The sequence below is a fragment of the Convolutriloba macropyga genome, chromosome 7 (genome assembly GCF_964194025.1).
Source record: "Convolutriloba macropyga chromosome 7, txConMacr16.3, whole genome shotgun sequence".
Classification (NCBI taxonomy): Eukaryota; Metazoa; Xenacoelomorpha; order Acoela; family Convolutidae; genus Convolutriloba; species Convolutriloba macropyga.
This window is the reverse complement of record NC_134474.1, coordinates 46237048-46260064: the sequence shown is the minus strand read 5'-3', so window position 1 is coordinate 46260064 and position 23017 is coordinate 46237048. Positions and strand designations below refer to the sequence as shown.

Here is a 23017-nt window from a genome sequence, read left to right as displayed (position 1 = left end):
TATTCGTCGCTAATGGGATTAATGCAAAACGTAGTACAATCACCACAGATGTAGAAGGCCCCTGCCCTGCACGTTATCAGAGGCCGGATGTCAAAGTACTTCACCCGACCCCCATGCTGATTCTTGGTAGAAAAAAGATAATTGCTTGTTCGCTCTATGAAGACTATTTGAAGGCAAAATGATAAAAGTAGGAGACATATATTATATTTCAAAAGTGTCGGAAAAAGAACAAAGCTTACCATTTCAAGTGTACAATAATCCTCAATCACTATGCAATATTAACACTATAGTTTATACGTTGCCGTATTACACACTATTGATTGAATTTACTTGTGGATTTAATGTTATTACAGGAGAGGCACTCAAACCTCTACCTACTGTACATAGAATTACTAAATTTCCGAACAAAGTAACAAACTTGCTTAAAGTCTCTCGAACAGACATAGATTATGAGGCGCATTAATAATACTAAATCTGACTACTATCAGTACACCAATTTCCAAAAACTACAAAACTTCCAAAAACTACAACTCTTCGATGTAAATACTATACATTAATTTTATAAACTAGAACGTTAACTGAAGAACGCATCACTTGCATGTTCGCTTCTCAGCCTTAAGCTGGCTATTTTTCTGATAACTAATAACAGATCTATGTTTTTGAAGACCCAGGGCAATGTAGCTTGGCTCTATCAATGTCAAAAATTTTGGCAATTACAATAAACTAATACTTGTTATGATAGGATACCTGTGTTATATAAAAAATAAAGTTCGCTTTATCAATCCACTTAGCAGGCGAACTATTTGCTTAAAAAAATCATGTAAAACAAGCAAAAGAACCTTTTTCAACTGGACATTAAAAATGATTATTATTGCGTTGATTTTACCTGAAGTACAACACAAGTCACCAGGCCAGAATTAATTGCACCCAGAAGTTAGAAAAAAGTGTCAATAAATTTAAAAATCAGACAGCAAAATTTATTTCATGTAAAAAAAGACATGATTGCATTTTGAATTGATGCAGCTTTAAATGTCGAAATGAAAGACGAAGCGCATGAAATTGCTCGTAAGTTAGTTGAAATTCAACATAACAAAAGCCAGCTTAGTGGTTATAGCAACTAATATACAACAATAATAATATAGTTAGATTCATTTATCTCGTGACAGTTTTTGCGTAACCGATATAAAAGCCTTCATCCAAGTGCACTATTACTAAGAGCAATGAGGAATTACATTTGCTATAATCCTGTTTGTTTGATTTATAATTGACATTGTAGTTTGCATTGTTCGAGCACTACAACTACATAAAATTACGGGAGCCTCTGTGATTTCCGGAAAAATACTACAATCATCTATTTTAATTATACTATTCCAATCTATAAAACATCTGTCTTCCGTCGTGAAGAACAAAAGGACAACTGTGAACAACTATTACATGTCCCAACTTTTGAACAGCCGACTATAAATATGTCTCCTCCGATACAAAATGAGCTACAAACATTTAGACATGAAAGATAAAATCAATCCCATAATGATGATTTCCCACCATTCCGGTGTAATTAAAGACTTAACTAATTACACCTATAAACGATTTGTAGTAACCTTTCAGAATACTAGCAGAGATGACGACTTCTTCCTTCCGGCATTGGAGGACCTACTGGATCCCCATCCAGATTCAGAAATACATATTGACATCATTGAGCAGTACTTGTTGACACTACATAAACAACAACAGGACGAACAACAACACGATCAACAATCACAGAACCAAAAACAACAACTAGGGCCCTCACAGCTCCAACCACCAACAGCAGTAATATTGCCCGAACCCATGACAATACCGGACAAAATCCAAAAGCAGATAAAACGAGAGGAGTCAGTGTCAAACCCAAACTTCAAGGGCCAATCGATGTATGACGTGAGCCCGAATTACAAGCTGCGAAACCCGGCCATTATCGACAAACTCATATCCTACAATCCGAAAACAAGGACTTATTGGGCAAAAAATTTTGGGACCGATAGACAAATGTTATCAATCCCCTTTCATTTTTTGACAGCCAACTTAGACAACTGCGAGAACAGTTAAATCCGCAATCAGGAACAAATTTTGTTGAAAAGAAGATATAAAGACTGGATGTCTTTTTAAAAATTAAGTCTGACGCAGGCTGTCTGTAAAATCTTCTACATTTGATTATATATTTAATTTTTGTTGTGCATTTTTATAAAAAATTTGACGTTGTGTTTTCATTTAATCGCCATTAAGAACTGTGGGGAATTACTGAAGAATAAGTTTTTTTCTTTATTGAATAAAAGAATATTTAGCTTAACTAAGTTCTCAAATACCTTATTTCAAAAATAGAAAGACGCAACTGGTTAAACCATTCAGGTTCTCTAAAATGTCCAACAGACATTTTACCGTTTTACTTTTGGCGTTTTAACGGCAGCGAGTAATATCGCTGGCCGCTGCTACAATTCACCGTGAAAGGGATTATCCCGTCATAGAAACTATATACACCAAAGCAAAAAGTATAGCGATTGAGAGGGTAAGGAATTAAAAGTGAGATATCACAGAAAAAAAATTCTGGAGTTAAGAAATAATTCAAACTCGAAATTGATAACCTTTTCTCATCTATATCGATTGACGAATAGTTAGAGATACTTTTCAAGTCAGAACTTTATTCAAACAGGAATAATATGTTACTGATGATATTCTACGGTAGCAAAGTTCTCACTAACTTTCTCGACACTTTGCTTTTAAGTTAAATTTTAATATCTTTAATTAATTTCTTTAACAACCAAATTGTGCTCTAAATTATATCGATGTTGAACTTTTTTAATTCATATATAAATCTTTTAACCTATTAAAATTCTTAAGCAATTTTATGAGACTCAGATTTAGAAAGATAGCTTATACTAAGGGTTCGACCACCGAGTCAGAAGCTTAAGATAAACTTCCCACCACCATGCTCTTAGTATAACACCAAGCTGAAATCTTTGCAGCTTTTTGTCATTAGTTGCAACATGAGGTCAACATATGCTTAGCTTGATCACGTCGCCATCGGTTTAATCAATTTCAAATGTTTTTTGATCAAGAAGAATGAATATCTCCTTGAACTCAAATTACTTATGCTCATGAAAAAGTGGTAAGTTTTTTCTATTTTGCCTTGATCTGTAAGTAGCCATGTCGCGTTTTCCCAATTTAGGCCACTGTAAGCTTCACATTGTAGCTACTGGTACGGAATCAAACCCACTTTTAAAGAAACTGGCTTCGACAACAGAGCAAATGAAAGCATTAAGTACAAGTGATTATATGCTTGAAATGTGAAAATAATTGAACCTCCTGGTTTCTTCAAGAAACCGAGAAATGTGAAAATCTATCTTAAATCATATATTGATTTTTTCAATAACTTTGGTGGTGAAATCTGTGTCTACAAAAGATGTTAATGGAAGAAAATTGGTTGCACTTGAAAAGCTCATGGTTGGCTTAAATGTCATAAAATCTAAATAAACAATTTGAAAGGTAAATTTCCGCGCTTTAGCGACAAAATTTTACATTATTCTTAAAGTTATCTCAAAGTAAGTTACTGCAAGAGCCATTAGATCCCAAATTTGCATTCATTTGCTCACATTCACAAACTGAACGAACAAGGAGGCTCGGTAAGGCGGCTTTGCACATAATGTTTTCACCTTGCTCAACCAGGTTTTTGACTTAATTGTCCACCAATTGAGGAAGAGATAGATAAACGTTAAAAAGCACTTATTGTTCAAAAATTATTGTTGTGTTCAAAATCGCTTGAAGCTCCAACCACAACAAAAGTGAGAAAATAACTCAATAGAGGGCCGATGATATCTGCCATCATAAAGAGTAAGACACAAGACAAACAACAAAATCCAAACACCAAGGACAAGTATTACTTATGGCCAAAACTCAATGTCAATCTGTTTTTTTGAAATAAAAACTTAAGGAGAAAATAAAAATGGAGTCAAATAAAAAACAAAGTAAACTAAAATTACATGCATTTTACCAGAAAACGTATGGGCCGTGAACTTATGAGAATTATAAACAACTAGACAGAAAACAATAGGGGCAAATTTAGAAAAAAAACGTTAACAGATTTTGAAAGCAATTGAATTCAAAGTCATGAAAGATATTTGCTATCATCTCAAATCAGTCAATCACTTGGTCTATACCTTCAATCAAAACTATTGAGCCATGATAATATTCAGAACCTCCTACGACAACAATAAAACAAATACAGACAAATATTTTAAAAAGTTATTTATTTTTGCGAGGAAACAGTTTCGAAGCATATCAGATCAAAATCTGTTCAAAGAAACTGACTATAACCAATCACTCTTTGTTTCAACGCCATTAACGTGAATTGCAATTTCTCATTAATGTGCCATTAATGTGAGGGCCGGAAAAATATCAAGAATGAACGTCGAAGTTTCGAAAATGTCCTAAAATAGACAAAAATTTTACAACAACTTGTAGCTTCGACGCCAAATAATCAATTTATATTTTAAAAAATCAACAATATGTTTCAATATAAAAACAATGCGAATTTTGTGTTTGCTGAGGCTACGCTGAAAAATAGCAAAAATAAAATGGAAATTGGCAAATCCCAATTTACCAATAATCTTGGCAAACAAACTTCTTTAAAAGCGTAAGGCATACCAACCGCAATCGCTCAACTCAAAAAAGGCGAACAGTTTAGGTTGTTACTGCTTAGGGAGCCAACAGTAGATTTCCTTGCTGCGACTGAGTTGAAAGAGTACGCATTAACATCGAAAACAAGCGGAACTCATAATGTCAAAAACAATTTTAACGCAAAGGTCGTTGAAGCAAACGAACAATAAGTTTTCCGCTCAAACTATTATGAACGCTCAAAGGCCTCCATTTCTACGTAAATTTGACTTGTCGGAAAATTCAGGGTTGTTTGGAAAAAATTCTGGTCTGTAGCTAACACAATAATAAACAAAAAAGGCAAAAAAACCTTCAAAAAATATTGTTCCAGTTGTTGCTTGATGTAGGGGACGTCTCCTCTTTCACAGTTAAATCCGCCGAAGAGGACGGCATTTCGCACAATCGAAACAGATTTTTTACGTGCACACATCTTCTTCACGATACTCCTCCCGCACATTCTGATACATGAGGTTCAGCACTCAGTTTTTCAGTTCAGACTGATCCAGAAAGTTAATTTCTTTTGGTAAGTTATAAACAATTCTTTTTGTTCTAAAAAAGAAACTGGCGCGAGATTTCTGATACTTTGGGGGTCTTCGGACAAAGAATTTGGACTTTTTAAGTTGTTTTCTTCAAATAACAGAGTTCTAGGATTTTACTATAGTCACAGTCGTATGCATCATTGCAAATTTTTGATAAAACAACAGATCTAATAGCTGGAGAAACATGGGAACAGGTAGTAAATTACCTACTTTCAATGTGGTCATGTAATCGGTTTTTCTGTAATTGAAAATCCATGTGGTAACACGTTTTCGAAAAGCTTCCACTAGTCAGCAGGCGATGCGGGATAGAAACCAACACATGCTTCCAAAGAAATATTGGACAATAGCAATGATTTATATAAATGACCCAAACCTGACTTCCGACCCTGACTTCCGACCCAAACCTTGCGGCACGTTTCTTTTGACCATCCGAAACACCGAATTGGCTTTTGAAAGTCCTTTCAAAAAGTGAACATGGAAAGTTGGGTTACTCTTTCACAATTGATAAACTAGTATTGGCTCTCTATAAAGATATAGGGATACTGGACTTGGTTGAAAATTAATTACGAAGCTTTTCTTCGATGCTAATTGCATTCCTTTTTTCTCTACCCAATACTCAAACTTAAGGATATATTCGTGCAAATCTGAATGAATCTGGATATATGAAGAATGAATATCTCCTTGAACTCAAATTACTTATGCTCATGAAAAAGTGGTAAGTTTTTTCTATTTTGCCTTGATCTGTAAGTAGCCATGTCGCGTTTTCCCAATTTAGGCCACTGTAAGCTTCACATTGTAGCTACTGGTACGGAATCAAACCCACTTTTAAAGAAACTGGCTTCGACAACAGAGCAAATGAAAGCATTAAGTACAAGTGATTATATGCTTGAAATGTGAAAATAATTGAACCTCCTGGTTTCTTCAAGAAACCGAGAAATGTGAAAATCTATCTTAAATCATATATTGATTTTTTCAATAACTTTGGTGGTGAAATCTGTGTCTACAAAAGATGTTAATGGAAATAAATTGGTTGCACTTGAAAAGCTCATGGTTGGCTTAAATGTCATAAAATCTAAATAAACAATTTGAAAGGTAAATTTCCGCGCTTTAGCGACAAAATTTTACATTATTCTTAAAGTTATCTCAAAGTAAGTTACTGCAAGAGCCATTAGATCCCAAATTTGCATTCATTTGCTCACATTCACAAACTGAACGAACAAGGAGGCTCGGTAAGGCGGCTTTGCACATAATGTTTTCACCTTGCTCAACCAGGTTTTTGACTTAATTGTCCACCAATTGAGGAAGAGATAGATAAACGTTAAAAAGCTCTTATTGTTCAAAAATTATTGTTGTGTTCAAAATCGCTTGAAGCTCCAACCACAACAAAAGTGAGAAAATAACTCATTAGAGGGCCGATGATATCTGCCATCATAAAGAGTAAGACACAAGACAAACAACAAAATCCAAACACCAAGGACAAGTATTACTTATGGCCAAAACTCAATGTCAATCTGTTTTTTTGAAATAAAAACTTAAGGAGAAAATAAAAATGGAGTCAAATAAAAAACAAACTAAACTAAAATTACATGCATTTTACCAGAAAACGTATGGGCCGTGAACTTATGAGAATTATAAACAACTAGACAGAAAACAATAGGGGCAAATTTAGAAAAAAACGTTAACAGATTTTGAAAGCAATTGAATTCAAAGTCATGAAAGATATTTGCTATCATCTCAAATCAGTCAATCACTTGGTCTATACCTTCAATCAAAACTATTGAGCCATGACAAAATCCAGAACCTCCTACGACAACAATAAAACAAATACAGACAAATAATTTAAAAAGTTATTTATTTTTGCGAGGAAACAGTTTCGAAGCATATCAGATCAAAATCTGTTCAAAGAAACTGACTATAACCAATCACTCTTTGTTTCAACGCCATTAACGTGAATTGCAATTTCTCATTAATGTGCCATTAATGTGAGGGCCGGAAAAAATATCAAGAATGAACGTCGAAGTTTCGAAAATGTCCTAATATAGACAAAAATTTTACAACAACTTGTAGCTTCGACGCCAAATAATCACTTTATATTTTAAAAAATCAACAATATGTTTCAATATAAAAACAATGCGAATTTTGTGTTTGCTGAGGCTACGCTGAAAAATAGCAAAAATAAAATGGAAATTGGCAAATCCCAATTTACCAATAATCTTGGCAAACAAACTTCTTTAAAAGCGTAAGGCATACCAACCGCAAGCTCTCAACTCAAAAAAGGCGAACAGTTTAGGTTGTTACTGCTTAGGGAGCCAACAGTAGATTTCCTTGCTGCGACTGAGTTGAAAGAGTACGCATTAACATCGAAAACAAGCGGAACTCATAATGTCAAAAACAATTTTAACGCAAAGGTCGTTGAAGCAAACGAACAATAAGTTTTCCGCTCAAACTATTATGAACGCTCAAAGGCCTCCATTTCTACGTAAATTTGACTTGTCGGAAAATTCAGGGTTGTTTGGAAAAAATTCTGGTCTGTAGCTAACACAAAAATAAACAAAAAAGGCAAAAAAAACCTTCAAAAAATATTGTTCCAGTTGTTGCTTGATGTAGGGGACGTCTCCTCTTTCACAGTTAGGTCCGCCGAAGAGGACGGCAGTTCGCACAATCGAAACAGATTTTTTACGTGCGCACATCTTCTTCACGATACTCCTCCCGCACATTCTGATACATGAGGTTCAGCACTCAGTTTTTCAGTTCAGACTGATCCAGAAAGTTAATTTCTTTTGGTAAGTTATAAACAATTCTTTTTGTTCTAAAAAAGAAACTGGCGCGAGATTTCTGATACTTTGGGGGTCTTCGGACAAAGAATTTGGACTTTTTAAGTTGTTTTCTTCAAATAACAGAGTTCTAGGATTTTACTATAGTCACAGTCGTATGCATCATTGCAAATTTTTGATAAAACAACAGATCTAATAGCTGGAGAAACATGGGAACAGGTAGTAAATTACCTACTTTCAATGTGGTCATGTAATCGGTTTTTCTGTAATTGAAAATCCATGTGGTAACACGTTTTCGAAAAGCTTCCACTGGTCAGCAGGCGATGCGGGATAGAAACCAACACATGCTTCCAAAGAAATATTGGACAATAGCAATGATTTATATAAATGACCCAAACCTGACTTCCGACCCTGACTTCCGACCCAAACCTTGCGGCACGTTTCTTTTGACCATCCGAAACACCGAATTGGCTTTTGAAAGTCCTTTCAAAAAGTGAACATGGAAAGATGGGTCACTCTTTCACAATTGATAAACTAGTATTGGCTCTCTATAAAGATATAGGGATACTGGACTTGGTTGAAAATTAATTACGAAGCTTTTCTTCGATGCTAATTGCATTCCTTTTTTCTCTACCCAATACTCAAACTTAAGGATATATTCGTGCAAATCAGAGAGATTGGTATGAAAAAACTTCAAATCGTCTGCAAAAAAATATGGTAAAGAGTACTTAAATTCATTCGGAGGGTCATTAATGAAAATCATAAAAAATATTGACTCTAACAAGGAGCGTTGTGGTACCACGCTCTTGACGGCAAATGAGTGCGACTCCACTCTATCAAAACGAACAAACTGACGACGATTTGATAAATAACTTTCGATGACTCGATGAAGCTGGCCTCTGATACTAAAAGCGTACAATTTAGTCAATAGAAACTTGTGCGGAACCTTGTCGAACGCTTTTGAAAAATCACAGTAGAACGTTGACATTGTTTCCAACTTCTCGCCCATATGTTTGTAGCTAGTTTCCAAGTATGGAAGTAGATTTGTGAAGTTAGAGCGCTTTTTTGTGAAACCATGCTGGTGAATGCTCAACTTGGTGATACAGTGACTATAGACGCTGTCGTAGATACATTTTTCAAGAACTTTGGAAACAATATTCAATAATATGACGGGCCTGCAACTGCTAGCTTCGGTACGTGATCCTGATTTGAGCAGCGGCAAGATAGCACCAACCTTACACGACGAAGTGAAAATTTCAGTGCGCTTGATAATTTCGAAAATGACAGATAAGGAGATAGATTGACTTAAGTGGCGGAAGAAACAAGGAGGATTAGAGTGTGGACCTCTTGTCCTTGTTTCAGGGCTACTTAGAATCAATTCAATATTGGCAGGCGTTGTGTTAAAAGTTTGAGGAATATCAACAGAACAGCTATTCATAAAAAATCTCAGGTAGCCAGTCTGAAAACAATCCTTCAAAGAGAACACGGACTGGAACTATTCAAAATTTCAAAATGCAGCGCCGCATTTTTATCCGAATAATTTCTGAACTAAGACATTCCGCAACTAGAACAAAAATTTCGCAGCAACTGCTGCTTGTCTATTGCAATATAAATTGTTCCAAATGTTACCAAAACAGCTAATTTGACCAATCAACACAGAAAACAAAATGTCAAAAAAGTCAGAAAATGCCAAAATGTCAAAAATAATTTGCAAATGGTGTTTAACCAAAAACCATATCTTTTCCGCTCATACCATTATGTATGCTCGGAGGATATTTTCGCCGATATTTGACTGGTCATTGATTGAGGTTTGATTAAAATCATTCTGGTCTCTAACTAACTCAATAAAGACAAAAAAGGCAAAAAAGTTTCATAAAAAAACATGCAGCGCCGCATTACTATCAGATTTTTCCTGAATTACAAAAATTCCACAACTAGAACAGAAATGCTCCTTATATATGCTGATTATCCTTTACAGTAAAATTTCTCCAAATGTTACAGAAACAGCTAATTCGACCAAAAAATCCTTATTTCAAACGTACGTCAGAAATTTCGGATGCTTATTGAATTATTTTACTAAAAAACTGTTATGCATCGACTGAAAGCATCATATAATTATTACTAGCTCTACCAAAACAATTTAAGGCATTTGGTTGTTTAGACTCGGCCATATCACCTGAAAAAGCTCATCAAATGCTAGCAAAACACAACTTAGCTAGTTAAGTAAAACCTGCTAGTTAAGTAATAAGTTACGAAACATTGTCGGAGCCATAGAAAACATGCGCTTCACTCGTAAAACACTATCATGTTTCTCTGGAATTTATTGAAAAAAAATGTACCTCTTATTGCTTGAAATGTTAAATGAAAAGAACATCTTTTTTTTGCAGTTAAGAAAGCAAAAGATGATTCAACAAGGACGGTCAGAAAATACAATAAGAGTCATTTTTCATTGCAATACTGGCCTTGCTGTCGCTGCGCAGTTTTTCAAAATTGTTATTTAAGAAAATTTTTTTCAAACGCAAATTGTTATTGCGGTTTTTCAAACGCAAATTGTTATTTAAGAAAATTTTTTTGGAACCGGAGAGGTAATTAGCCCATATCTGAAAAAAGGAGAATTGTTTCTGCAGTTTTAATGTCTTCACCAACGGTAAAACTGAGCAAAGTGGAACAAATAAGCATATTTGATGCCTTTTACGAAAACAATGAAAAATTTTTAAAAAATTATCTGAATTTTTGCCAAAACAGTCGGTTCAAACTGTTCAGGAATTCTCTTTTAGCTTTAAACGGAAAATTAATGAGACTAGAATTTAATATTTTTTCATATTTCAGCAAAAATTGATCAAATTTTATGCAAAAAAAACGAAAAATGTGAACAAAACAACGGAAGTGAGGCTAATGTTCACAAAATTTTGAACCTCCGTGACTCCTCGGACAAAAAACAAAACTTAAAAGATCCTTTTTTGAAGTTCTACGCTTGGCAATTTTTCTAATGATACCATTCAAAATCCTGTACTATGAATATATCGATCGGCGAAAATTGACTGAACAAAAAAAACAGTTGAGTATATAGTTCCTCCTCCCCCCCCCCCCTCCCCCCCCCCCACTAAAGTGGGTCGGAACAATTATTAAATAAAATGGGGTGGGCAGGGGTGGGTGTGAATGCATTATCAGATCTTGACACCGTCAGTGTGATTTAAGATCTGACTAATCAAACAAGAAATTTATCAGTTACAGAGAAAAATCTGCCTACCTTTTCCGTTTTTCAAAGCTTTCGTATCACATACAGCCACACTAAATCTATAAATAACAATTCGGAGTACATTTGAACTTTGATGTAAGCAACAGCCTCGCTTTTGATAATCAAAATTATTTACTGGCGTTGGTGTTTATCGGCGAAAAAATGTGCGCATTGAACCTTTTGTTTTTAATCGAATCACTTGAAAGTCTTGTTATCCGGGATTTTCAACAAATCAAATCAAACGTCTTTTGAGGAAGAACAATTAAGCTTAGAGATTATTCAAATTTTAATAAATTCCTCCTTTTGTTATGAACAAAACACAACTGTGAACAAAAAGTGAAAATCGGAAAGCAAAGCTGGATTAAAAACAGTGACGAAATCAAATTTAATCACAATTGACCCGGGATTTTTGGGTGAAATACCAGTGAAAAAATTATTTTTAGCAATTTTTTCAACATTTTGATTTTCTTGTGAACTTAGTCGTCGAGACGTACGTCAACTGTTCACAAAAGTAAAAATGGGACTAAAACTACACTGACGCAAATGCGTCTCGAATTTAATATTTTAGTAGTAAGAAAGATTGTTTTTTTAAGTAAATTTCTGGTTTTACATTTATTGAAACCAATCCTTAAAAAGGCTCAATTTAGGTTTGCATAAAAAACATCAATCAGTCTTTAATAAATACCGCAATATTCATGATAATTCAGCTCTAATGAGATGATAATTATATAAAAGTTTAAAGAAAATAAAAATTCTATGCAAAAATAATTATCGCAATTTCAACACCTACCTTAACCCTCTTTCTATTTCAATTCTAAAACCAAAACGAAGGCGCTGAGGGAACTGATAAATATTTGAAAATGTTGGTTGTTAAAAGAGGAACACTTATCACCAGAACAATGAACTGAATAGTTTTGACTTACCCTTCATATATCGTAATACAATCTGCCAAAAATGCACTTCCGAGCTATGAGACAGTTTGGCAGGTCAAAATAGCAAATTTTGCAATTTTTATATCCCCATTTCCTAAAATTTTTCAAAAATTTATGCACTATTTATGAAAAATTCGCATAACCTTTTTTAATAAGCAATTAATCCAATGCCATGAAAACGTGTTTTATTTCCATCAGATCCGTGGTGTTAAACAAAATATTTGATAAAATTTAATCAATTTTTATTTTAATCTTTGCGACCTAATTTTGAAAAGATGGAAAATCCCCAAAAGGATTAGGCTTTCCTGGTCTCACTTCAACCTTCGAGATGGGGTGAATTATTACGTCCTGTAATTATTTGAAAACAAACAATAGGTAAATAAAATTATCATTTCATTGGTTAGAAAAGTAAACTGTAACCTTAATTTAACTAAGCAAAAAAGGGCAACATGGTACTGAATTCATCTTATGAAGTAAAGCACCTCGTTAGGTAAAGATTAAAATTTATCATTACGTTTTTGAACAGGTAAATTTACTTTACAATCGTTTGGTTAAAATTTACCATCCAAAATAGATAAATTTACGAATACAAAACTTAAAGGCTCCGTGAGCTATTATATTAAAAATGTATTCTTTCCCATACTTCTTTTCTTTCCAGTGAAAAAAATTAAGTTGAAAAAATAACTTTCAAACCCCCCGCCCCATATTTCTTTCCAGTGCAACAACCCCCCCCCCCCCCCCCAATATTTTTAGAATACAGCAAAATATGAAGATTTATTATTTCGCTTCTAAATGAATTCGGCAAAAGAAGCAAAATTTTTTGAACTCTTCTGAAACTTCCTCGTGCTCTTGTAAACTCAGAGAGAATGGTTTGTTGCAGTTTTCACAAGTTAGAACTCGCAATCCAACTGAAGTTGTCTTGGCAATGTATTTCAATCTTTCTGAGTCTTCGATGTTCCATAGTCTGATCGTGGAATCTCTTGACGATGATGCAAGCCATTTCCGGTCATCTGAGAGGCAAACGTCATTGACCCAGTCCTCGTGACCTTTGAGTGATAGTTTGACCTTTCCTGTTAAAAAATTCGTAAATTTGCATTTATCGATGAGAGCATAACGAAAGATCAAATGTATAAAGACAACTTTTGCGATTGATTGGTGACTTTATGGTTTTGATTGAGGTTCTGACTGTCAATAAATGTGCTTCATCGCTTACTAGTCAAGCTTGACTATGTTTCTTAATTTTTCTAACATTCATTCAAAATGGGGGAACATATATGCGAGGCAGGCTTTTTTCTTCAGTCAAAATTTTACTTTTTGTTCACGTATCGTAGAGAAAAACCCACCATTCTGTAGCCATCAAGAAGTAGATTTGATTAAATAAAAAAATATCAGAAATTTGAAAAGGGGAACAGTTTAAAGTTTCGAAGGAGAAACGGGAAAAAAACATCGCTCCGGTAGATCGCGTTGAAATTTAAGATGAAAACAAATGCTGAAATTTGTAGTACATTTAGTATGTGACGAAAAATTCTTTACATTTTCAAGCCTGAAAATAACGATTTCAATAATTTGACCAAAAACTTGGGAAAAATAAAATATTTAGTTTTTTCTCAAAATACTGTAAAAAATGTTTTATCCGTCTCTCCGTAGGAAATCCGTAAGAGATAAAGCTTCTCTGTATCGAACCAATTTGTTGGAGAATAGAAGACTCCAGACAATTTAGGGCTCCCAAAAAGCAGAAATAAACAATTAAGCAAATAGTTTAGCGAAGCAAATAGCAAAAAAATCATCATAAGAACTAAGCATTTCAATATTTTCCAAACTGCTGATACTTAGGAAATCAGTTTGCAGGGCATGAACATCAAATCAACCAAATTCATTTTTGAATTGTAAAGATGGTAACCTTCTCTTATCTTTTGTTATTTGTATTCCTTATATTGTCGGAGCAGGTAGTTCGAACTAACCTCTTTTTATATAATGCAATACAGAAGAATTTATTTGAGGGATAAAGACATTAGTGATCGCCAGATTGGATAACCTAATAAATCTATTCATATTTGTTTGGAATTATGAAGAAGAATGTTTTTCACTTCTGTATTTTGAAATTGCTCTTCGATTTAATCTTTTCCAGTCCGTGGGGTTTACTGTAAATTGAAAAACTATGTGGTTTTAATGACTGTGAAACTCCTCATACAAAAAACGAAGAGTGTTTTAGAAAAGGTGTTTTTATCCCTTAAAACTACTAAATAAGAACCTTCAAGACAACCTTGAACTTTGCTTTAAAATAAGACAGCAGGTAGAAGCAGAGAGCAAAAACTGTCAGGATCAAAAAAAACCCTACTTGCTACAAAATGACGTTTTATATATGTTGAAAAAAAATTTTAATTTTAGCTGGTAACACATCTAAGCCAATTTAAAAAAAAACAAAAGTGGCCCACTATATTAATGAAACATCAGAACTGACAAAATTTTTTGGAAAGTTTTTGAAAAATTTACATCAAAGTTTAGTGCCAAAAATATAATTACCCATAAAATCAGCTGAAAAATCAATACGCAGTTATTTTGGAAAAAGCAAAAAGACCTAAAAGAACGGTGACGAATCTTGATTAAAGATCAGTTGCCAAAAGGAAATTTTTAAATGATTTTTCTTTTGGTGTTGGGCTTCTATTTTATGTATGTGTTAGTATGTAATGTATGTGTTGCATGTTAGTGAGGTTTGTCTGTGTCTGTGTTGTTCAATTTGTGCTAAACTTATCCTTCTAGAATATTCTGGAAAATTTTCATTTTTTGTCTGCTGAAAAAAGACAGCACATTGTTTTGTTTCACTCGGTACACGTAATTTTTCCTACTTATATAAGTTATTGTGGGATACTCCCAACGCTTTCTCTGACAAAAATTATCAATTTATTTTGCAAGGTTAATTTTGAGAGGTGGGTTGGGATATACTGTACTAGACACAGACTCCCACGAGCCATCTTGTTTGAATTGTATTCTAAAAAATGAAAAAAAAGAACAAGGAAAATTGGTAATAAGCGCCCGCACTAATGTTCCAACCGATCAAATGCCACAAATAAAATTTAAAGGTTAAAACAACTTAAAATTTTTTTATCACCGATGTGCATCCTCGATTAACTATTTGGAAAAACTCCTGCTCCTATTACTTCAGCAGATACATCAAAATAAATTTGAAAGCTCTTTTTGCCGCCAGAGAGATTTGCATTTCAGATCAAAACGAGAAGAGGTGCAAAGCATTGAAATTGAAAGTTTTCTTGTTATTTTCAATAAATATGCCATGTAGTTTTTGCCATCCTCAAATTTCATGGACCGAAATTTCGGAACACTATTTCAGATCATTTTCAGGATGCAAACCAGATATGTCCTCAATATACATCTCCCCGTGCTATCTAAATACAGTTAATAACAGAAAAACATTGTCATGTTTCAACAGAAAAACATTGCAGAAAAACATAACAGAAAAACATTGTCAGAAAAACATTGTCAGATGACAAATTGTCATCTCTGACACAAGACTCAAAACTGATGAAATTTTGTACAATTGACATTATAAGCACTTTGGGAATTATCTTAAAATAAATAAAAAGCTTCTTTTTATGTAAAAATTCAGAGTTGCAGTTTCATTTGGGAGTTAAGAACTACGTGCCGGACTGCCTCTATTTTTTGTTCACTAAATATTGGCTGATCCGCATCTTTGGCGAAGTGATAGATGTATAGTATCAATGAAAACTCCTGAAAAAATAATCCTTGAAGTGAAATTCTCAAAAAAGGCTGTTGAAATTTTTTAAGATTTGAGTTTTTCATGCTTTGTTTACAATTGTTTAAATTGAATGTGATATGAACTCTATCTTTTCAATTTCTCAAAAAATTAATCTGCAAAAACATAACCAACTAAACGTCGGAAGAATTGCTCTCGAATGACTAGTGGGAGCCCTAATCAATTGCAGCGTGCTTCGATCGGGCGGGGGAGGGAGTGGGGAGCTTAAATGGGACTAAGAAATTCAATGCAAACAACCACATTAAAAGTTAACATATACCACTATTACGATTTAAAGTGAAAAATGGCACCAGTTTCGGAGCACTTTTCATTTGCCTTTTAGTATTAAATTGAGTACAGCTGCTTGAAATTGTGAATGAGAGAGAATTTTAGATCAGGCGAAACGCAAAATGTCAAGGGCGTAAAAGTCACTCGAAAAGTCAAAACGGTCAAACAAAAATTTGCATAAAAAAGGAGACACAATTTTACAATAATTGCTTCTCTACGAGAGCAAATAAAAAATTAATTGATCCACAATGACTGGCTGAAAACATAAAATTTGTAAAAGATTTTTTTAATTTTTAGTGTATTTCAGTGGAGATCTAATATGTTGTTTCAGATAACTCCTTGTTCTGCCAGCTTCTGCAAGATCAACATCAAATGTTAGATTCCTTCAACATAACCACCCGGTCTCGTCTATGGGAATGCTTCACATTTTTACCTGTTCTCTTCTCAAACGTCTTCCAACCATGCAAAATGATTTGTTACTTTAAAGGTTGGGACAGTTTCTGTGCAAAACGGATCCAATGCCAATAACTCTTGGTGAGTTCAGATGCAAAATAAAGAGAAAAGAAGGATCGGAAGAGACATTTTTGCAGTTGGAAAACGGCAGAGAAAAGGGCACATTTGGGTTTCCTTTAGATAAAACATAACGTTTTCCCCTACTAGTAGTCTTCAAACTCCATTGAAACAAGCGATCATTGACTTTTGTATCACATGGTCACCCTAGTGATAGAAGAATTCAAAATTTTGCAAGTATCTTTCAAGCAATCTTGGGCGCTAATACGTGCAACTTCCATTCTCCTTGCAAGATTATTGCAAAATTTGAATCACCTTGCAAGAACCTTGCAAAATTTGTCATTCAGCTTGGAAGTATCTTGTAAGAATATGAATCCGTCTTGTTGATTTCTACGTTATTTTTTTCTCTGTTTACTTGGCTGCATTTGGCGGTTGGTTGAACTGAAATAATTAATCAACCGTCGGAAAATCTAATTATGTGTAATTAAAAACCGATTTTTGGGAATTTCCATTATGATTTTTGTGGTTTTTCCCTCTTCATTTTTCATTCATTCCGGGCTTGGCACCGGCAGTGGCCGAGTTACTGAAATAAATTATAGGTGTGCTCATATAGTACGGTAAAGAGGCCGCACTTGCACAGTTTTCCTACTCAAACAAAACCAGATAAAAGAAATCAGAATAAATTTTTAAATAACACACAGGTTTTCCACACAGGAAAACGGTCTCAAGTCAAGTTTAAAACTGACTCTTTTCAGATTTTCCAGCATGGTTTTTGTGGTTCCTCTTGAAGAACATTTATTCAAACGACACAGGAAGAAAATAAATTTTTTAAACTGATTTTGCTCACTTTTAATAGTTTATCAATATTCTGAATAATTGCATGTATTCTGAATATTGATAAACTATTGAAAGCTAACAAAGTCAATTTGAAAAATTATCTCCTTCCCGCGTCCATTGAATAAGTGTTCCTCTATAAGGTTTCATTCGTTGACAAAATCCTCCTCGTCAAGAGCAATAATTGAAAACTGTAAACTCCAATAGTTGTGATTAAGATCAAAGAAACAGAAAAGTTTCGCCTACAATTTTGGAAAATGAATTTGGGTTCACTTTACGTCAGAGAAATCAGTTATGCAGTTCAAATCTCAGTCTGCACTTACCAACAACCACGACATTTGCTTTCCGCCTGCTGAGAAAATTGACAAAAGCAGAGAATGGAAATATCGAAAATACTTGTTAAAATAAATACAATTTCTTAAAAAGATCTCTTAAAAAGAGACATCTTAAAAAGATCTTACATGATGAAGATTTCAAAATATCTGGGATATTTTTAATTTCAAAGGTGACGGTTATTATTACTTGACGATAAAAAACTAAAACGTTAATTTCCCTCAATCTCAGCAAAAATCTAAATATTAGAAATAATCAGAAAACGGACCAGCTATTTTTCTACTTCTTTTTCTACTGTTTTTTTTCACCATTTGTTAACATTTTCTGGAAATTTGGAGTTCTATGAGAAGGTCTTCGAAATTGTCTAGGTAAGAAAGACAGCAAACAAACATTACCTTTCACACAATCCCAGACCGAAATCGTTTGATCATAGCTGCTTGACACCATCATGTTCCCGTCCAATAAGCATGAACTTATCGACCCTTCGTGGCCATTTTCGAACATTTTGGCCCCCTCGTGGCGAAAAAGTCCAGTCGCTATATCCCACACGCATAACATCTTGTCCCATCCACACGATACAACCTTGCGATTATTGGCTGAGAACTGAGCGTGTGATACAACTCCTTGATGTCCGTTGAGGAGTTTCAAGGTCGTTGCGAAGGATCTAACGTCGAATAGTTTGATTTGGCCGTCTATGCTGGACGTTATTACACGGGTACCGGTTTTGTCGAATGATAGATGAGTGATGTAGCTCTGAAAATCATCGTTGGTCAAACAAAGCATCGATCGTTATTTCAGTTATCCGTTCGCGTGTCCTAACACAGATGCATCAATCGGCATCAGTTGTTTGTTTGCATTATCATAGATTAATTGTAGATATAGGAATCGAGAGAAAATTGAGCGAATGCGAATTGCGCTCGATTCCTATATCTACAAATACTCAAATGTGAGTTTATATTTAGATGCATCCGTCCAAAAACAAGCGCTAAAATTCGTGCAAGTCTCCTCCGAGGTCCATAGATGGTAAAGAAGTTAAAATCAGTGTCAATCAAATGTGTACGTATGAAAAACCTGCTACTACAAAATTTTCTCTTCCTTGTTTCATGATCGTTATATGGATTGTGCCCGCAAATGCAAGTAAGCTTTGCTACGGTGGGATACTATTTCGCTACTAGGGTCTTATATGGAAGGAAGATAACTACAACTAAAACAAATATGCCACACCAATGACAAATCAATGATCACAATCAAGTTCACACCTAACGCAGCTCATATTTTAAGTATTTTTTTGAATAATAAATTGAGACTGAAAACTAATGATGATCTCAAGTTGTTATGATTTCAGTTTTCAAATTCATAGTTTTTTTACATGTTAGGACCTAGAATTGTTTTGAGACTTTTGCCTAACGATGATATCTTGTGAAAAACGTAATTAAACAGAAAACTGGCTAACCTTATGGAATGCTTTGAGATTTTTGATGCTCTTTCCAGATTTCACATCCCATATTTGCAGCACATATTCCACATCACATGCAGAGGCAGCACACTTGGAGTCGGGAGAGATGGCACACGAGTTGGAAATTGCCTGAAACAATTAATTTATGCGTACATAGTGTGACCAAAACATAACTCTACAATTCCACAAATATAGTAACCCCAAATATAAACATTTCGGACGCACAAAAAACAATAGTTTCTGCTAAGTGTATTTTTTGGCACAAAAAGTTCAATTTATCCAATTACTTGCTTTCCGCTAGTATATTCTTTCAACAGTTATTTAAATGAAACAGTTATTAACTGTGAACTATACTCGACAAAAAATTTGTTTCTTCGTCTATTCAAAAAACGTGGCCTGATCAGAGGTAACCTCGCTTGCAGAAAACTAGTCCAATAAGTGGCTGCGTGTATTGATAAATCGAGTAAACTAACATAGCCGGCAGACTGCCGGAAAATAGCCGCGATAGACGCTTGTGGCCTTCCATGGAGTTAAAACAACTGAAGAAATAAGATAGGCAGATTGACCACCAGTCCCATGATAGATCACTAAATTTTTGGGGCTAGATTCGGACTGTCATTTTTACGAGACACATACGCTCAATAAGGAAAAAACCCTAATGAATCTTTTTCAAAATTAATATTCAAAATCAATAAATCAAGACTCTAATACTCAAGAATTAGGGCATATACGTTTGCCACTAATTAGAAGCACGCTATTGATTTTTAACTACTAAATGTTCATAAATTTTAAAGTTCCTTAAGTGAGTTTAGAAGTAAACTTTTTAAGTGAGCTAAGTCTCGCAATTGACCTGAAAGACGAACAAAAGACGTCAAGCACACAAATGTTAACTGCAAAGCAATAGAAGCCACTGAAATTGAAAAAATCAGGGGTCGCAAGAATCATCGATGAAGAAGACGAATTGACGGAAAACCACGATAACCTAAATAAAAACCGCAATCAGTTCCGGCTCATATTAAAGGATTTGTATATTTTAAGAAATAAAATTCATTAACTATCATTTTTACACATGCAAAAAGTTTTACAAGATTTGCATTCAACATAAATTGCAAAAGAGTAGCCTAGTGTTATGATAGTGAGTGTGAGAGAAATGAAAAAACTGATGTGTTTAATTTCTTCGCAAATCAAATTTGCTTTATTTCCTATTTTGCAATGGCACATACGTTTTTTTTTGCTCTTTTATCAAAATTATGGTCCGACCGAATCAGACATGAGTTCTTTATCAAAAATTTTGCAATTAAATATTCAGAAAATATTATTTGAGCATCTGCATCTAAAATTTAAGTTTGTAACATTCGAAAAAATCAATAGATGCTTCAAAATATTTTTATGTTTGGCAGAACACAGAACCTCTGAATTTGATTTAAAAATTGCACAAAAAAACGAAAAATTAAAATTATTCTTGATTTATAGATTTCAAACTGCCGGTTAGAAAACTAAATTATTTGTTTAAATAGAAGGGAAGAAAATAAAAGATGCAAAAACGATAGAGCCCTTAATTGTCTAAACATTAGGAAAACCGAAGTTAATTTTCAACTGAAATCAATTGACTGCATCAGAGAGAATTGACAGAGATCGATTGGTGTGCACACAATAAATTTAAAAAACGAGTTAATTTTTATAAGAGAATTGTAGCCTGTTGTGCTCTGGTCTCCACTAGAGAAATCAAAAAAGGATTGGAAGGGGTATATCGGAGAACATGTCAACTTGTTTCCAAAATTTTAAATCCTGCCAAAAAGTTTCGATGGAATATGGTCTTCAATGTTGGATTGAATTGGCCTTGTTATTGCTCATTTAGCATTAGCTTCTCAGTCGAGAAGTCTATACATTGAGCAGTATTATGTACATATCGGAATACTTTTTTGAGACATTTTACCAGTACATTGAAACGACGCTGAATGACGAATGAAACTACTTTTAACAAGTGCCCAAAATCTTAACAAAATAACCCAATTAACAAGTCGCAAGAATCATCGATGGAGACAAAGAATTGATGGAAAACCATGATGTCCTAAATAAAAGCCGCTGCCGGATCCCGGCTCTTAATAAAATTATTTGTATATTTTTAGAAATAAAATTCATTAACTATCATTTTTACACATGCAAAAAGTTTTACAAGATTTGCATTCAACATAAATTGCAAAAGAGTAGCCTAGTGTTTTGATATTGAGTGTGAGAGAAATGAAAAAACTGATGTGTTTAATTTCCTCCTAAATCAAGTTTGCTTCATTTCCTATTTTGCAATGGCACACACGTTTTTTGCTCTTTTATCAAAATTTTGGTCTCACCGGATCAGACATGAGTTCTTTATCAAAAATTTTGCAATGAAATATTCAGAAAATATTATTTGAGCATCTGCATCTAAAATTTAAGTTTGTAGCATTCGAAAAAATCAATAGATGCTTCAAAATATTTTTATGTTTGGCAGAACACAGAACCTCTGAATTTGATTTAAAAATTGCACAAAAAAACGAAAAAATAAAATTGTTCTTGATTTATAGATTTCAAACTGCTGGTTAGGAATTAAATTAATTGTTCAAAATAGAAGGGAAGAAAATAAAAGATGCAACAACGATAAAGGAAACCGAAGTTTGTTTTCAACTGAAATCAATTGACTGCATCGCATCAGAGAGAATGGACAGAGATCGATTGGTGTGCACACAATAAATTTTAAAAACGAGTTAATTTTTATAAGAGAATTGTAGCCTGTTGTGCTCTGGTTCTCCGCTAGAGAAATCAGAAAAGGATTGGAATGGGTATATCGGAGAACATGGCAACTTGTTTCCAAATTTTAAACCCTGCCAAATAGTTTGGATGGAATATAGTCTTCAATCTTGGATTGAATTGTACTTATTCGTGCTCATTTAGTATTCGCTTCTCAGTCGAGAAATCTACTTGTTGAGCAGTATTATGTACATATCGGAATACTGTTTTTTAGACAATTTACCATTACATTAAAACGAGGCTGAATGACGATTGGAACTATTTTTAACAAGTGCCCAAAATCATAACAAAATAACCCCATTAACCACTTTAAAAAATTTCTGAATATCCAAATCAAGTTGTCATTTTGAGTTTACGGTTAAAAAATTTGATATTTAAAATGAAGAGACCAACTGATAGAATACTTTTTGACAAAATTTTCACACTGTTTATCATCTGTGCTAGTCTTAGCTACATGTGAATTAAGCATGAAAAGACACCCTAATTATCAGAGATGCCAAAGGTTAAAAGGACAAACTCCATTAAATCTTCGCACAAGAAAGTTTTTGCAATAATTGTGAGGTTTTCATGTTTGCTCAAAATTAACTTAAGTTTGCTATCACTGTGACCTCCTCGATGGATTTCGTCCTTTTGACATTTGAATATCCGCTGAGCCAGGGTGACAAATATCAGTAGTTTAGGTATTAATTTGACAAAAAATGCTAAAAATGGATGTACGCCAATAGGGTGCCAGCTTTATTTTTGATTCTAAGTATACCTTCTCAAGCTTTACTTCAAGACTCTCTAAAAAGTTAGAAAAACAATATAAGAACCTAGAAACATGTTGCGTCCTACTCAGCACTAGTTCGCAAGCGCACTTCTGTGAGGTCACGAA

At 34.0% G+C, this 23017-nt stretch overlaps 1 protein-coding gene and 1 long non-coding RNA gene across 3 annotated transcripts in view; both read right to left on the bottom strand.

Annotated features, from left to right (window-relative positions):
- Positions 1–12507, bottom strand: part of LOC142342320 (uncharacterized) — a 53452-nt gene extending 40945 nt beyond the window's left edge. Inside the window, exon 1 of one of the 2 annotated variants that reach the window (XR_012759167.1) lies at positions 12161–12507. This is a non-coding gene — a long non-coding RNA (uncharacterized LOC142342320). Of the gene's footprint in view, positions 1–11249; positions 11488–12160 lie in introns of those variants that run through there. The other variant, XR_012759168.1, reaches the window with a different exon arrangement.
- Positions 12508–12932: 425 nt separating this feature from the next.
- The window catches only part of LOC142342318 (pre-mRNA-processing factor 17-like), a 51151-nt gene continuing 41066 nt past the window's right edge, over positions 12933–23017 (bottom strand). The window contains exons 4-6 of the mRNA XM_075393611.1: positions 19357–19488; positions 18299–18656; positions 12933–13239 (exon numbers count right to left, since the gene is read on the bottom strand). Of these exons, the coding sequence (XP_075249726.1) occupies positions 12947–13239; positions 18299–18656; positions 19357–19488 (783 nt within the window). The 3' untranslated portion in view covers positions 12933–12946. The remainder of the gene's footprint in view (positions 13240–18298; positions 18657–19356; positions 19489–23017) is intronic.